The 17,831-nt window shown below is 28.7% G+C and overlaps 2 protein-coding genes across 5 annotated transcripts in view; both read right to left on the bottom strand.

Annotated features, from left to right (window-relative positions):
• LOC126847605 (uncharacterized) overlaps nucleotides 1-17,831 on the bottom strand; it is a 53,172-nt gene that overhangs the window by 25,385 nt on the left and 9,956 nt on the right. For 3 of the 4 annotated variants that reach the window (XM_050587927.1, XM_050587918.1, XM_050587920.1), the window contains exon 2: nucleotides 14,236-14,329. In XM_050587927.1, coding sequence (XP_050443884.1) covers nucleotide 14,236 — 1 coding nt within the window. In that variant the 5' untranslated portion in view covers nucleotides 14,237-14,329. The remainder of the gene's footprint in view (nucleotides 1-14,235; nucleotides 14,330-17,831) is intronic. The other variant, XM_050587932.1, reaches the window with a different exon arrangement.
• Nucleotides 9,733-11,939, bottom strand: LOC126847593 (uncharacterized). The gene is made up of 2 exons (XM_050587906.1): nucleotides 11,806-11,939; nucleotides 9,733-11,065 (listed from the first exon to the last, which is right to left on the bottom strand). Exons 1-2 carry the CDS (start codon nucleotides 11,890-11,892, stop codon nucleotides 9,743-9,745), a joined length of 1,410 nt encoding a protein of 469 aa, XP_050443863.1. The 5' UTR covers nucleotides 11,893-11,939; the 3' UTR covers nucleotides 9,733-9,742.

Consider the following 17,831-nt stretch of genomic DNA (forward strand, 5'->3'; position numbering starts at 1 on the left):
TTATTATAACGAGTACTTTACCAACGTCCAAATTCTATATTATAGTTCTGTATTTTTTTTTTTTTTTTATGGTTGTCTGGTATGCTTAACAGGACAAGTGAAGTGGCCGTAGGGTGTTATGTCTGTTAAATGCCCCTCATTTTATTCTCAAAAGAAAACGCTTTGACACGTTTTTTTTTATTATAATACTAATATCAATCGATAGGCATTTTTATTGTAGAATTCATGTTTTTCACATTTAAGTGACATTTTTTTCATAGGTACATTATATAATGTTTGAAGACGTAAAAATCATTAAGTATTAGACAAATTTAACTTGTTTGAATTGTATATTTAAAAATACCGTCCATCCTATGGCATTTATTTATTTTTTTGAATAAGTAATGCTAACACATCTGTTTTGTTATGTATAGCTCATTTTTCCACTGGTTCCCGTAATACATATTGTGTCTGGTTTTACTTAACATCATAATAATACTATATAATATGTGTGCAAAAAATGTTTTTGGCTTGAAATTTGTAAAAGTAGGAAAATGGATGGTGAACACCGTATGATGTATTACAAGTTTGTTTAGCCTCGTTTTGACAGTTACGATATTAATGGCAAGCTTCGTACAATAATCGATAACTTTATTTTTTTATCTGACAGTTGAACATTTTTAACTAGGACCCGTCGAAACATTATCGTCGGAAAAAATAACAAATAATGAATTATGCTGACGCGCTGGCGATAAAATGTGTTGTGGTGTAACTTACATTTTGATTCCGTGCCAATGAAATAGAGCAAGTAGTAAGTGCTTTCACGTGTAGTATATACTATTTCCTATGGGATCCACCCTTGGGATGTTTAGAAAATCAGCAATTGTTTTTTACACCTATATACGTTTAATAGTTGTTTTCGTTAGTGACAAACCGTTTAGATAATATCGCCAGAATGATACTATGGTAAACGAGGGAATCGTATGTACCTAACATCTTGACTGTATGTCACTATTGATTTGGTTTATTATGTTTATAATGAGAGACGTTGTGCAATAAACAGATGAATCGAACGGCACCAATAATGGATAAACATAATATTGTTATGTAAATTGTCGTCGATTTCGATTTGTTGAGTCTTTACTGGAAAATTGAGAAATGACTCCGACGAGAGATTGGATGTCGCACAGCGAATGGTAATCAAATAAATTTAGTGTTAATACAAATACGAAGACGGGTTTCATTCGGGTCGGCGTCAAGTAATGCGACTTTAACACAACAATGGTAGATTGACGTCAGCCGTCTAAATTAATGAGCTCATCCGATTATGTACAGAGTTTCTGAAACAAATTAAATTGATCATTTATCCGGTCGTCTGTGCTCAAAAGTATTATAAAACGTCACGTTAATTTTTTTTTTTTTTTTTATAGTCGGGCACATTTTTAGATAGCTTATAAAAATGTAGAAGTATAACAAAATAATTGAGTTGTACATAACAGGAAAACAAGAAAAAATTAAATGTACAGTACCATAAACCATAATAATATAATATCTAATCTCTTGGTGTCCTATTTAAGGAGAATGTTTGTTTAAAAATAAATTTTGAAAAATAATTTAGTTGCCAGAGCTCAGATAAGAAAAACGAAAGAGGTATAAAAATATTAATATTGAACACTGTACATTTCACATAAGCGGTACTTTCGGAGTTTCATAAAAATCTCTCCTGGGGGATCAATAAGCGACTTGCAAAGGGTTGAGTCAATTTCACTACCTGCTCAAAAGTTAACATCGACAAAAACTTCCTTCTCCAAATATATGTACATATTTTGACGGTGGTTATTTTTAATACCTAATAATATTTTCCAAGAAAGACTAAATAACATAAACTTTTTGTCCAATTCAACCATGAAAATCTTAATAACATCCAAAACTTTCGACGGTCTTTAAAAACTCATTTTTTAAATTTCTCGATGGAGTTTAGGTAATAGGTATCTAATCTAACAAGTTTTGTTTTTTACTTAATATCAAATTCGTATTCTAAAATTACATATTCTATCAATCATTTTTATATTGTATATTAAGTATTAACTATACTATAGTAGTGTAGAATAGATATATCTTATACTTGATATTTGATATATATATATATTTGATTCGTCCTGAGTAAATATTTTTTTACCAATGTTGTTTGAGAAATACCCTTGATATATTTTGTTTCAAAACAGCAACTTTTAGATTTTTATACATTTCAGTTTTTAATTGATACAAAGCCCAAGCAATACATACATATAAGATGAAACCTAACTGGATGCAATAATAGTACAAAACATATTTTCAGAATGACATTTTGTAAATTTTGTTGTTATAACCTATATTAGTTAAATTATTTGTTTCCATCTTCGAATACTATCATGTATTTATAAGTTTATTGATCAGACGCATGTTCAATTCAATAAAAATGATGCAATCTTTGTTAGTTAAGCTCAGAATATATTTATTTTATAACCCTTGTTTTCTTTGTGTGTATCCAATCACAAATAGTATCTAAAAGGTATTCGGATGGGTCGAAAACATTTTTGTTATGCAACTACCTAATGCAGCTGTCTTTAAAAAAAATAAGTAACAACATAGTCTTTGAGAGGGAATATACACAATTGACAATACTAACTAGTATTAAAATAATAATAATAGTTAATAACAGTAGTATTAGACATTTTTTAACATTTGTCGATCAACTATCAAATCTCAGAGTATATTGTATTGATATGTTTTTAATATCCAGTATAATGTATGTATTTAAAAAAAATATGATATACTTTTGATTTAATACAATTTGACCTTGATCATACAAAATCAGCAATTTTCTCCAGCAAAAACTGCCTTTAAGTTCTGTGTAGCTCGACCTTAAATGTAATGATTCTAGTTACTTTTGTTTGTAAGGACTTTGTTTTTTTTTATCACTTTATATGGGTTTAATGAGTAATAAATTATAATTTGCTTTTCTTGTGAAACAACGTATGCGTTTTCATATAGTTATTTGAATGTGTGTTTTACCAAAAAACTTTAAGGTATGTAGTTTGAGAAATTAATAATAGCTATATTAAAAGAGTATGGTTGTTAAACATACTACCTTAATCTATCTCGTTTGTTAAAATCCTATGGTATATCTATAAACGTATGAAGGACAGACTTTTTCAAGAACGTTTAAAATAAAAAAAAATGTTATCGGTCTAAAAGTCGTATTATAGTTAAACAGTTTTTGGGAGTATTATGATATTGTATGATAAAACTCTGTTGATACTGATGAAAGTAATTTGATATCTGAAACTAGTGATAATGATTTAATTATAAATACTACACGTATAATAAAAACGCTGTCTGACTATACTATAGCAATTCAAATATAATATAATTACACTAGTATGACTAGGTAAACTGTTTAATTGAAGTTTTTTTTGAGAACTACAGTTTACATACTGATATGTATAAAATAATTTATTTTTATATACGATACAAATGTTTATATTTGTTACATGATACATCGATGAACGGTGTACACATATATAAATTATAATATGCATTATGTACTTTTTATACAACACAATACCGATTAAAAGGTTTTTTTTACTAAGCCGGATAGAGGAACACTTGGAAGAATATGATTTTATTCTGTGTTTTTCGTAAAATAATAACCATCGTCAGAATATTAATAACAAGGATTACATTTTAATTCCCGGTCGCTTGAACGCCGGCTCCTAAATTGACTAACGTCGCGCAAATAATAATAACAATAATACTACTATATTAATGCTGTTTAAATTTATGTATTGTTGTTAAATTTGACTCATTATCTTTTGTCAGACTAATCTTCAGACTAAAGAATATTTGGTAATTTTCTTTCATACTAACAACAGGACGAATTAAAGATAGGTACATTTTTATAAGAGAACATTGTTGTTATAGCTCATACAAACTAAAACTAGACCAGTAATTTAAATCATTAACAAATAACAATAAATGATAGCACTGGCCAATGTTACTACTTACAAGTTAATCTATTACACAATAGTTTTAGTTTCGAATCTGCACGTGGTAACGCTAAGCAGCTAGTCTTGGTAACTTTTATATTTTAGTGTTTACATTTCGTTAAGAATGGGGACAAAAATGATGTTATGACTTTTTTTTTGGTTGACCCGGGTTGATAACTGGCCACATTTTTAGTTTTCGTTTGCAGCCAAACTCAAGAAAAGTAATAAAAATGAATAACGTTTTGTTGCAGGACCAAATTTAGTGTTCCGTTCCGTTAATAAAGTACATACTTTCGTTTCCGTCGCGGAACAAAATAGTAAACATTTAATTACAGGCAAAACATTTAGCGTTTCGTTCCAGTGTCTAATGATTCTGTTTTCGTTGTGAAACAAAACTTAGTAACGAAATAACTGTGTTAATAAAATGTAAAACGTCAATGAATAAAAACAAATAAAATTGTTTGTATTTATATTACAAAACCAAAAAATGTCTAATATTTACAGTCATTATAAACTAAATAAATACATAATAATATAATAATATATAATGAGTTACTACTATCTAAAATCTATAATATGTTCTGGAAAAAATGTGAAAATCAAAATAATACTAACTTTTTTTATCATGTATTAAATTAAAATATGTACACATTTCCAACGCTATAGTTTTATATATGTCAATATAATTAAACCGGAAAGTTTGTATATTGTATACTTACCATATTTTATTTTTTCTAGTGTTGGTTATTATTTTATTTTCAATCATACTTATTTAATAAGTGTTTATTTTATAAGAGTTATTTTCAGTAAGGTGAAGTAGTCAAGTTTCATTACTTGTACGCAGCAGCGTTCTGCGTACATGTAATTTGGTTACAAGTCTTACAACAAATGTATAATGGTAAATGATATAGGCGATACTTTTACTTATTCAAGTTCCTAAGAAAAACAATGAGTAAGTAAATAGTTTAAATTAAACAGGTTATGGCAAATAACTGTAGTGTGGCGCATGTTGAAATTATTGTTAGTATAACTACACACACACACATATATATCTATATATATGTATGATATTATAATATACGTGTTTAATGTTCATGTTAGAAGCGCAAGTTCTTAATATTTGTTTTATTTTTCTTGTCGCACACTTAAAACTTTATAAACATTTTTATTTATCGTTTCCCTTTATTTTTATTTCTTAGCGCAGTTTTATTTCAACCGTCGTAGGGTAATAAAACATATACATATAATATATATATTTATACTCAGTCAGTTGTTAACTTGCATATTTTCTCATACTATTAAATACTTAACAGTTTCGTTTCGAAACTATAATTATAGCACTATCATAAAAAAATACAAATAATAACACATTAAATGTACCACAAGATGTTATATTTTGTCGTATAATATCAAAAATGCATGGTTCGAAATGAAATCTGAGATAACGTTGTTCAAGTAATGCAACTGCTCAAATAAAGAAAAAACTTTACTCTAATTTCTAAAGTGTCCAAACTATTTGCGTCAAATAATTTTATCCAAGTGTTGTAATGCGCGTAAACTAACTCTAGATAAGTTATTTTGAAAGTGAGTTATAACTTTCTAAGTAATCTATTTCAATAATATATAACTTAATCATAGTTTTCGACAGTGACGTTAGACGTAGACGGGGGTCGCGAATCGTCATGGGTCGTAAAAGTTTCATTTCGCAACCCTACAGAGAGTTAAATACCACTAGTATATAGTATTATTCTATGTCATTGACTTCAATATAGACCAACTGTAATGCAAACTTTTAGGCGAAATCTCGGCTTACACCGAAGTTGATGGCATATTAGTTATTTTTAGTACACTACATTTTAACCGTAAAACATAATTTTAAGTTTAGCCATAAGTATAATAAATATGTGCAGTACAAATTTGATAATTATAATAACAATGTACCTCAAATTTATAAAACATTTTTTTTATCAACAGTAAAAGGTTTTTAACGAGCTTGTGAGATCATCCACATAGGATTGCAAATTGTGATATCGAGATTTTAATTAAATGTTAATGTTTCCAAGAAAATTAATACTGTGTTTATATGTTTTCTTTTTTGTTGTATCATCCTTTAACGTAATAAAAGCATAAATTTAGTTAAATTAACTAGTTAACTCTGGCAGCTGGTTTAAGTTTAAAGAACATGTTTGAAAAGATAAATTTATTTTTATTTTATTTTCTTAGGGACGATTTCGAAGTACGTTTGTCTTTATTATTTTCTCCTTTTAAATGAATGAAAAATAATGCGTTGTAATGAAACTCAAACAAGACCTCCAGTAAATTAACATTGTTACAAAGGTGATTATTGGGACCGGTATTTCGTTATGGTCTACTGACTCGAGTTATACAGACGAGATATAAGGGCGAAATAGAGTTTGGTGGCAATCAGACGTGTTGGAGGTGTTAACGAGCGGGACGCGACAGCTGTATATCGTGTGAAAATCTAAATAAGACAAACATAATTTTAAATTTGCACCGGCCACTCGGGAATAATATTTTGAAGTAAACCAGAAGAACTTCAGTAAAAAAAAAACAAGAAAATATGATTAAAATATCTTTATCGGACACGTGTAATTAATTTAAAAAAAATAGAATCATCAAGTTTTTTAACACGCAACAATACATGCAATAATAAGGAAAAATTATTGTAAGTATACGAAAAGAGTCATGTAATCATTTTACACCGATAACTCATTCAGTTAAGCGTGCAAATTTATAATTTTAAAAGATAAACTTTTTGACGCCTGTTTGGCCGATACAGTCACGCGCTATAATTTAACCGTAATATTTTAGGTTCAGGACAGATAACTCGATTTTCTATGCTTTTAATATTGCTTTCGATTATATAAAATAGCCATCATTTCGTTAAGAATTTAAATATATTCGCTATGAGTAGTTTTCTTTGTACGAAGTCAGTAAAGTAAAAAAGACGATCATTATCTAGCAGCATCAAAAAACTAAAGTCTAAACGGAAAGCACAATATGTGAAACATTCGAAAATAGTCAAGTACCTACGGTTGGCTTTGCTACCGGTTGTGCTTTCCAAACCGTTGTTGATTTGCACCGGTCGCGTGATTGTTACTGCGTACGTTTGTGGCGCAAAGGAAGACAGAAGTCTTAAAAAAGAACGGAACATCGCGTGTGCGGTTAAAAAGGAAATTCGCGGCCGTGCCAAATTCCGTGATGTCGTAATAGTTTCTTTTTTGGTCAGTCCAAGAACAAAAGGAAACGGTCTCAGATAAACCGATCGTAGCAAAAACAGCCGAGTAAGTTTTCCACGCGAGCAAAGAACACGCACGATACTGGCTGGATTCTAGAACGACATAAATGTGCACATATCATACAAGCTTATATAATAGAATAGATACGTGTACGTACTTTTAAAGGTTTTTGGCTATTGTAGAACCTTGTAAGACCGTTCCAAATCGGTGAAAAAATCAAAAAAAAAAAAAAACTAGAAAAATAATTTTTCGAGTTTTTCAGTCTGTTTGAAGTCCTCTGTTTTCCGGTTTAAGCGGAATTTGTTTCCTACTATATTTGAAAAATGCTTGCGAAAAGTTTTCATTTCTTTGAAATTATTTGTTCCGATCGAATTTCCTGTGAGGATAATTATAACTTGTTGAGCTAATAATTCTGAAAATCGAATTGAGTTATTTATTATTAATTCGCTTTTTATTAAAAAGTGTATATATTATATAGTATAAAGTATTTTGGAATATTTCAGTTTTTCACATGGAAATGTTCCGCTCAAACAAAATAACAAGGAATTTCATGTAAAACCTGAAAAATATTGAGTATTTCTACTACCTTATTTTAAATCGAAAAATAACATTTGTTTTCCTTAATTTTTTAGTGTATTGAGTGACATATTTTTATAATTGAAAGTAATCCATTAAAATTTGATTAAAACTTTACAATACGTGTTAATGAGTTACAAAATTAAGGTATGATTTTTAGTTATTCAATTATAGTATATATAAAAAAAAAAAAATGTACATAAATGATTAAATATGTAAAATTGGTAAAGTTTAATACAAAATAATATATATTATACATAAATAATATGTGGTTATTATTTATTGATACCTATTTCTTTTTAACAAGATAATGTTACCATTTTTCCATAGTACCAACAACAAAATAACTACAAATATAGTACAAATTAAAAACATGATGATGATTTTGTACTGTATTAATAATGTAAATCATACTTTGCCCTTTGGATAAATTCTCTGAAATATAATTACATTATAGAATGTTCTAAATATATGTATATCATCATCATCATCATGAGACGCAGCAACCAATTTCAGTACTTTAATGTAACTTTCATCTAAATCAGCTAGTTTTAACCAATTTTAATCATCATCATCAAGCTTAACGGGCCTTTAAGGCCTAACGCTGCCACCACGAGATAGCAGGTTTCAAGACGGATTCGCTGCCCTGGACGGGTCGTTAGTCCGTCGTCGCAGAGGGGGATAAGGACTCGCCTTCAACATCGCACTGTTGTTCGCCAAATTGATAGTGAAAACTTGTTACAAATTACCTACACATTTATTTTTATTTTAATAAATGTTGTTAAGTAGATTTTAATAAATAAAATATATTTTAAATAGTAACCTAAAAAGTTGAAAGGTATATTATATTTACAATATTTTTTTTCTATTTATTTAAAGCGCTGAACAGATTTCTTCGTTTAGCTACTCTACAGATCAGAAGTCGTACCTAAAAGGTACTTTATTGGACCAAAAATTAAAGAAATTTACCCCTTCCCTTTCAATTGAGAGAAACATCAAAAAATTGTACATAATTATTTTTAATTTGAAACTACGATGCTCTATAACTTTTTTTAAAATAGTCGTATAAGTTCCAAATTTGTATGGAATATTTTTTAAACACAATTCTACCTATAAACATTGACAAAACTAAAAAAAATATCACAAATCCTTTCCTCTAGAAGGGATAGAACTGTTTTCTTTATTTCACTTTTTCAAGCCAAGTTTTAGAGGTTTAGACTTAAAAATTAGATTAAAGTTCGATCTAGAACGGAACTATAACATATACAACTTTCTCAAAAATCTGCAGTCAACATTTTTTTTTATTAAGAAAAAACCCCGAAAATAGTGGGAAATTACACTGTGGCCCTAGTCAATTTCCAGGTTGCTATGTTTGAGTGAATCAACAGTCAACAGGTAATGAACATATTTTCATTATATTGTTAATTACGGTACATGGGTAACTATGACAATAATTTTTTATAGACAGATGATCATCTTAATCGTATCTATGATTAAGATGATTACTACCATCTACAATATGATTACTACCCTAACACTAAAAATTAATATTCAAGTTCATTATTGTCATTAGGTACAATGATTTTATCGATATTTGTATTTTAAGCTGTGAACACTGGACCTCCCTTACTCACTTACCTACTAATACTTTCTTACTGTGGTTGGTTTGGACTGTACTGGTTTTCACAGATTCGCATCCTTATTTCAAACCTATTATGATTTCGATACAATTTTACGGTACCTTGTAGTTTTAAATATGTTAAATTGTTTAAATATTATTAGTTAATTTTCCAAATTTATTCGATTAAACTTGTTACTACAGTTTGCAACTCTTTTTGATTTTTTTTCTTTTATTTCATTAAAACTTGATTTATGAATATTGTGTTCTTAACCTAAAATTTAAATATATTGTGCAACGGACGATTTAATTACATCTATGAAATGTAAAAACACTTTATACTCGAACGGCAAGCACAAACGTTTTAATTCGTGTAAATAATCTTTGAAATCCTTAATGATTCTCATTATCAAATCGTCAGTAGACAGTTGGTGTACACTAACGAAACTGAGCCAATCAATATTGTTTTTGCTAACACTGTTTAAATCGTTTAGAATCTCGTCGGCCTTTGCCTTCACTCTTGCGGAAACGTCTTCTATCTCGTTGGTGTCGTTTATTTTTGCAAACTTGAATTCTGATAAAATATCCACAAGAAAATCATCTTTGTACGCCGTTACCTTCAATGCGTATTGGATAACGTGACATACAAGAACTTTGATGCGTGTCAGCGTGTGTCCTTCGAGTATGGATAGTTGTTTTTCATAAATATTCAGTACAACCGAAACATAACAATACAATCTGGCATCAACAATTTTGACCAATAAGTGTTGGTGGTCGAGGCGACCGTACGGTATGTACATCCAAGTGCGGTTTTCCACAAACTTCCTGGTAATAGTCACCTCGACTTCATGTCGTTGTTTCGCCTTACTCCAATCGACATCGGCTCCAGTTATTTGTCTGAACAATAATTGATTTCCGTCGTCCCAAAATGGTTTTAGATATAAAAATGTTATCGTGACTAAAACGACACGACCGTTTAAAATACCTGAAAACATTCCAGAATCCCGAAGGTCGCTGAACATATCTTTGTATACACCCTGCTTTTTCGAAACCAAATCAGATTCCATTGTAGTCAGAGGAAGGTAATTTTCAGCCACACAATTTTCGATGAAATCTGAAACATCGGTTTGCAGTTGGTGGTCTTCGAACGGGTTTTCATGGATAAAAGGTTTATTGTCATAGTATTGACTGATGGCAATGATTTTCAAATAGTAACTCCAAAGCCATTTGCCCGTCTCAATATTTGCCAACAGTAATAAATGAATTATAATTTCTACTTCCTCTTTAAGATCTTTTACTGTTTTCTCGTTATCAATGAAAGGCTCTCCACTTTTTACATTTTCAATTAAATTCTTCATGTTTAATATATTTGACTTTGTAATGACACAAAAACTGCATTTGACGTCTTGAGCTTTTTTTTCTAATTTATCCCGGCTTTTTAATTTCAATTGGTAATCATTAATATTGTTACAAGCCCGTGTTGACAACATTTTCTGTTCAGCGGGTTTAATACTTATCGGATGTTTGTTGAATGTTTTCAAATCATTTACGGTACATACATACTCTTCAAAACAAGTTTGAACAAAAAATCGTATAGGAGTTATCTAAAATAATCAAGTTGGATTTTAATTGCTGATAACAGTAATTATAAAACTCTTAAAAATAAAAAAAATTTGGTCAGCCTTGAAATAATCTATGATATTATATCCAATGATACATTATGCTTCAAAGTAACAGAAACTTAATTTCAGTATGATGCAGCTATTAAATATAGTTCGACGACTTCCGGGTAAAAAGGGTTAAGTTCAAAATTGCAATTTTTCAAGAGAACGAAAACAAAGTTTTTTTTCATTTTAAAATTGTAACGTTTTAAATAAGCTATAAAATGCTAAAAAATATAATCAACAAACTGTTATTAACTTACCCCTTTTAAATTAAAATCATACTGATGGTAAAAAGGGGATAACTTTACTTGTCTCTTAATACCCAATCATATTTTTGTTATCTCATAATATTCATGCTCCTAGAATTAAAATTTGTATTTTATGGCGACATAACCCTATTTTCGACAAAAATAGACTTAACCTCTTTTACCCGGAAACCGTCGAGTTTATTTTGATATTTTGTCTGAAAATATGTTATATTATATTATACACGGATACAAAGTTGTGTCAGTATTTTAACAAAATACCATAGTACCTAAATATTTATATTTTGCATTATTATAAAACATTTTAACGTAAGGAATAATTTGTATATTGTACAACTGCTATCTACTGCTAAATATATAATCGAATTTCTTAATTTTTTCAAAGAAAAATATATAGTTTAAATAAATGCTTACCTGGTGGTTACCTGCTGATTCTATTATTTTTATATTTGACGTTATAACAAAACAGCATAACAAGTATGCACTACTTTTGGCAGCCATTGTTATTTTTTATAGTTAAAATTACACTACAATAAAATACAAGTATTTCGTACGATATGGTGTAATTAATATTAACTTATTATACTCACAAAACTTTATACGGTAGCTTAAGGGTTTCGTCATGTTAACTTGTGTCAACAGCATAAGAAAATAATTAAATTTTTTATTACAACACTTGTTCATACAAATTGCAATTTTTTTTAAATTATATTTTTCTTACTACAACTTGATTTATATTCATTGTGTTATTAATTTAAAATTTAAATAGCAGCGTACGACAGTCTTTAGAGCTCTGTAATCAATTTCTATAGTTTAAATATTCTAAAAGTTTATGTTTTTGCAACACTTTAAAATTATTTTTTAATTTAAAAATAACAATAGAATGAAAATATCTGGCTGGTTAATAACAAGTTTTGAAGAAATACTTGAGATAATTAAAATATTCAGATAGGAGAAGAAAAATTGTTGTGTACAGAATATTTAATATATATATGTATATATATATATAAAATATCTAAGATGTTTTTTTAAATATGTATTTTACATAGGGAGATAGGACGTGATCTAGTTTTGAGGTACTTCGTGGCTTTCCAGCTAATTAAAAAAATAGTCAAACTCTTCATTAAATAGGGGTTTTATTATCAAAATGTTAAGAGGATAAATACCAAAATTTAATATCTATTCCCCTTCTGCTAACTTTAGGAGGTGTTAATATATTAAGGTGTTATTTTAGATCGTAAACTGACCTAGAACCCGCATATCTCATCAAAAATTCAGCAAGGATATCAACGGCTTAAAATGCTTTAACCCCTGTCATATCGCTAATACAATTTAAACGGAAACTGTTCCTCCCTCCTACAAACAGCTTCGCCGCCCTTTCTTGTTATATAAGGCGCCAGTGTGGGGATGTGCTACGAAACCACATATCAATAAATCTAAACTTTCTTATTCAAGATATTACGCATATTTTCTAACGCTTTCTAGTTTATAAGCAATACCCCTTATGAGTGGACTGTAGTTACTAGCTACCTTTACAGTTGAGCATATATTTGTTTTGATTATATTATTAGATATTTCTGTCATTTGTCTATTATTTATTATCAGATTTATTGTCAGTTATGTTTACTTTTCCCCACTTTACTTGTGTATTAACTATTTTAATTCGATCGCTTAATTAACCAATATGTATAATAAATCAAATTGTATTTTATTAGACGATTTTAATCCTCCTAAATTAATGTGTATAAATTATATTTTTAACAGTATTAACGATACAATTTGGCGAAGAATAACCGGTCATCGAAGTGCACTATATTTATAAATTATGCAGTACGTGCATTATGTGCTTACATATTATTATGTAGCGTTACGTGTGTATTAGCGAGTGTTAATTATTTTCAAAGTTGAGCTATAGATTTAGCATTAATTAAATTTAAATCAGTTTCAGACCTATTGTATTTATTTGTATATGAACTAGGCAAAGTGTATTATAGTTACGTGATTAAACTTTGATTTGAACAAAAAAAAAATCATTAACGCAATAGATCGATTAGGCTTAAAGACAAAAATTGAGTTAAGTAACTTAAAATTACAAAGTTATACTCGTGAGACTAACATAGATGAAAATATTACGAGCTTGCCCTTTATAAAGAATGAACTAACATATAATTAGAATTTAGGGTATGGTCCAAGTGGTCTCATTCGAAAATATGGGTGAACATTATTGCTGACAGTGTTACTATTATTAATGGTATTATACTATTTTAGTAAGTTTATTACACTATTAAATTGTATACTTATTTGACATTGTAAATCTATCAGTTAAATTAGCTAATTATTATTAAGCAATTATTTTGAATTCATTTGCAATTTTATTAAAACTTATTTAGTACAGAAATTCAAAATTTTTAAATATTATTTCTATAAAACAGAGCGCTGTTTTATGATCAGCTCATTGCTGAATTAGAAGAACATTAGCTATGGGTAATATTCAGGTATGAATACTACATGTTCAATTAATATGTTTGCAATATTTGCAAACATATTAATTTATTATAGGACATGGAATCTACGTTGTTATCTATAACCACAAAGTTTGTTAAGTACCTATAAACTACAAACTACAAAGTTATACTATAAACTATATTTTAACGATACTAATATTACAAGTTCAATAATATTGTTTAATTCATCACGTATACATTTATGTTTGAGAGTTTTGTGATTCTTTTCGACTATAAACGTTTTCAATTATATGCCTGAATAACTAAATTTTAGTAACTCATTGATGATTTTATTAAAAGAGAGAATACATGTTTGGTAAAATTAATAATTAGTATTTACTTATTTGTTATTAAGAAACTAACCATAACTCCTTAGTGACTTCTGTCTTCCTGCTGCAATATTAGGCTCGGGACATGCTACCGATCTGATTAATCTAGAAAAAAATGTAATAAAATAATTAATTAAAAACAATATCGATTTGTACAAACAAATTTTAAAAGTAAAACAATTATTGTAAGCAAATACATTTTTTTCGAATAATAAGAACATCGAAATAAATGTTAGAGTAGGTACTTTTGACTTTTGGGTCTTATCTTAAATATTTTCTAACAGGTACGTTTCACATCGTTTCTTTTTCGTCGTGTTTCTTTCTTTTATATTATTTTAGCTCCAAATGCCTCCACCAAATTACAAAAGCTCCATATTACGTTTCTAATGACGCTCTCCATAAAGTCATCTCCATCTCAACAGTAAAAAGCGCCGCCAAAATATTCTACAAGCGCTTCCACTCCAATAATCACAACCATCGAAATCCCTTAATCTCCGAACTCTCTGTCCCCGCTATTCCTGGGGCCCCAGGAAGGCGCCTAAAACGTACATGGTGCCGTGACTTACTAGATGACTAACCTCACTACCACATGACGAAGTACCAACACTGGTTGGCTCCTTCTTACAAATCATCAGTCTCTAATATATTTATATATATATATTTACTTATTTACTTTTCTCTTCTTCTTGCAATCGCACGAACCTATTGTAAACCGTCTTGCTTTACAGATTGTTCATTTATTTATAAAAAAAAAAAAATGTATTTTAGCAAATGAAACAATTTCCACAAAACTGCTCTAAGCTAAATATTAATGAAAGTAACTAGCGAAGTCATAGAAATAAAAAAATGATTAGATTGACGTTAATTAATTTCTATCACAAAGTACAATAGTTGCATATTTTAGTAATTAATAAAGGTTTAAGATAAACGTCGCCGAGATACATTCCTTGTAGACTCTTCCCGGCTCCCTCTGTCAAGAAAATCTTCATCAACATTCAAAGCGAGTATGTAATATATTATACAATTGTTCCACAACAGTAACAATGTGCCTCTGTAAAATGATCGGTCCTTTTGCACAGTAATTACGGTTCGAATAGGTCCTCGGACAATAATATCGTTATTATACTCAGTACTTCTCAAGTAGTATACATTCAACATTGTAGACTGCGTTATTTAACTTACAAAGGCCGCATGGTCGTTGTAATTGCTTTTTCTCCACATAGTCCGACTGTCCAGCGTCTTACCTTCAACCCTTTGTATTAACAGGAGTAGAAACGGATTGTTTTAACATAATAATGTTTTTAGGCTGGGGTCAATCCAGAAAACTCGATGAGTTTTTTTTAGTTACGCTAAATGCTTGACAGCTATGTCGCTGTTTTTTTTACAAAATAACATTAATAATAATAATAAACAATGCACTCGATTTATTTATTTATTACAAAGCTTTTACCAATACAATATCATACTTCTACATTTCTAGCTTTATCTCATGATTTTTCTTTTGCAATTAAAGTTTCATGGGACAGCGGTTGACCTACAAGGCCCGTTAAACTACATGGCGATGATGATTTTATTATTATTAGATAATAATAAAAAAATATTCAATCAAGTTTAAAGGGCAAAAATGTGTTTTAATATCAATTTTGTTTCAAATTTCTCACAAGAAATCCAATTAAAATAATATGATTTATGGAAATTTTCATTAAAAATCCATAATGTAAAATTGAAAAAAATAACCTAACATGGATAACCTTTTTAATCTACGTAAAATTATATATCAAGTACAAAGATCAATGTTTGCAGTTCAAAATCCGGTAAACCCTATACATATATGCTGTGATGACGTACGAAGAACGAGGATCTCATGACAAAAAAAAAATATAATATTATGCATGTATACATTATACGTAGTACATATATATATATATGACATACGGATTAATAGTAAGTATATACTGTGTTCGTGTGTACGTTTTAAACTGTAATGCAATTCCGTGATACGTGGAATTTTAAGTTACTCTGCCAATATATCATCTGCACTCATACGACGACGGATCAAGAACACTTATAATAACACAAATTACTAAAATAAGAGGTTTTCTTACATTTTTTTTTCTCCTGGAAACCGTGTAGGGTCAAGTGGGGTAATTTTAGCAATTGGGGTAGATGTAAAATACATTTTTTTATTAACGGAATTGAAAATTTTCAATTTTAACTCAATGATTTTAATTTATAATATGAAACATAAAAAAATATATGATACACATCGTTGGAAAACATTTCCGCATTTGTTGTCTATGATTCTGAGAGAGCGGGTTAGTAAGCTGAGCATGGAATTTATACAAGATATTAAAAAATTCCCGTGGACTAATTTGATATTATATTTGTAAAAAGCAAATTTTTTACAGCAATCGGAGCTAATTAATTATTTGATCTGTAATTTATTGACGTAAATCTCAATTTGTTTTTTTGCAAAATGTGTTTAGTCATCGTTGACGGTCTCTTAATAATTGGTTATTGGGTTTTCTACATTGGTATTTAATGAACTTACCATACGTGGATATGTGGTCAAAACCTGTACTCGCCAAGCAATATATACGACCCCAATAGAGACAAGATGGCAATTATGCAAAAATGGAATAGACAATAATTTTCGAAAATAAATGTGTAGTAACTACTACCCATGCTAGATTGTATCTTAATTTGATTTTTATAGACAATGCTTTTGTAACTTTTGGCCGTCAAAAGAATAAAATAAATAAAATTTGTAATAAACTGTTATCAAGACAAAAAATATTTAAAAAAAAATATACATATAAATATATTATAATATAATCATTGTTATTATATTTTTTAGCTACGAAACCAAACTATAAATAACTTTCAAAACCAATCATTATAATTTGTATTGCATTTCATAACGGCTATACTTAAAAAAAATATATAATATACAAAAATTAAAATTGATCAAAATTGACCAATTATCTGAAGTTAAATATCGGGTAAAAGATTTTTAATTAACATTTGTAGTTAAATATACAAATTTATTGCAATGTGAGAGTTCACATTTCTAACAGCTCTTAACCGATTTCATTTTATTTATTTCATAAGACTTTAACTTTAAATTATGCAAAACTATTTATTAAAAAGTTAAACAATAGTTAGTTATTCCAATATAAGTTTTTATTTTTGCAAAAATTGGCAATTATAATTTTAAAGTTTAAAAGCATATTGTAAACCATAATAAAATAAAAATAAATGTTTAAAATTAATATCTCGCTTTGATATTTACACAAAAAAAAAACTTAAAACCGCTAACGATTATTCAGTCGCCAACAATTCTGGCTGGTTTTTTTTTTTTATTAACGCAAAATAATCCTCAATATTGTTTACCTGTATAAAATAAAGTAAAACTGCTATGCCAACATTATTGGCAATAATGTTTGGAATTTCATTGGCAGGAGATTCTAAAAAAAGATACACTTATTGTAATATAATAGGTGCATTTTTTGCTTTAGTTTTATAATTTCAGTTGACTGTTTTGTCAATAATACACCCACACAGCAATTAGGAAACATTAATGTTATGTAAATATTGTGTTTTAATT

This window comes from Adelges cooleyi, unplaced genomic scaffold (assembly GCF_023614345.1).
Source record: "Adelges cooleyi isolate 19-005CV unplaced genomic scaffold, UGA_ACOO_1.1 ACOO_flye_CR_arks_rails_tigmint_CR_PRNA_1, whole genome shotgun sequence".
NCBI classification, from domain to species: Eukaryota; Metazoa; Arthropoda; class Insecta; order Hemiptera; family Adelgidae; genus Adelges; species Adelges cooleyi.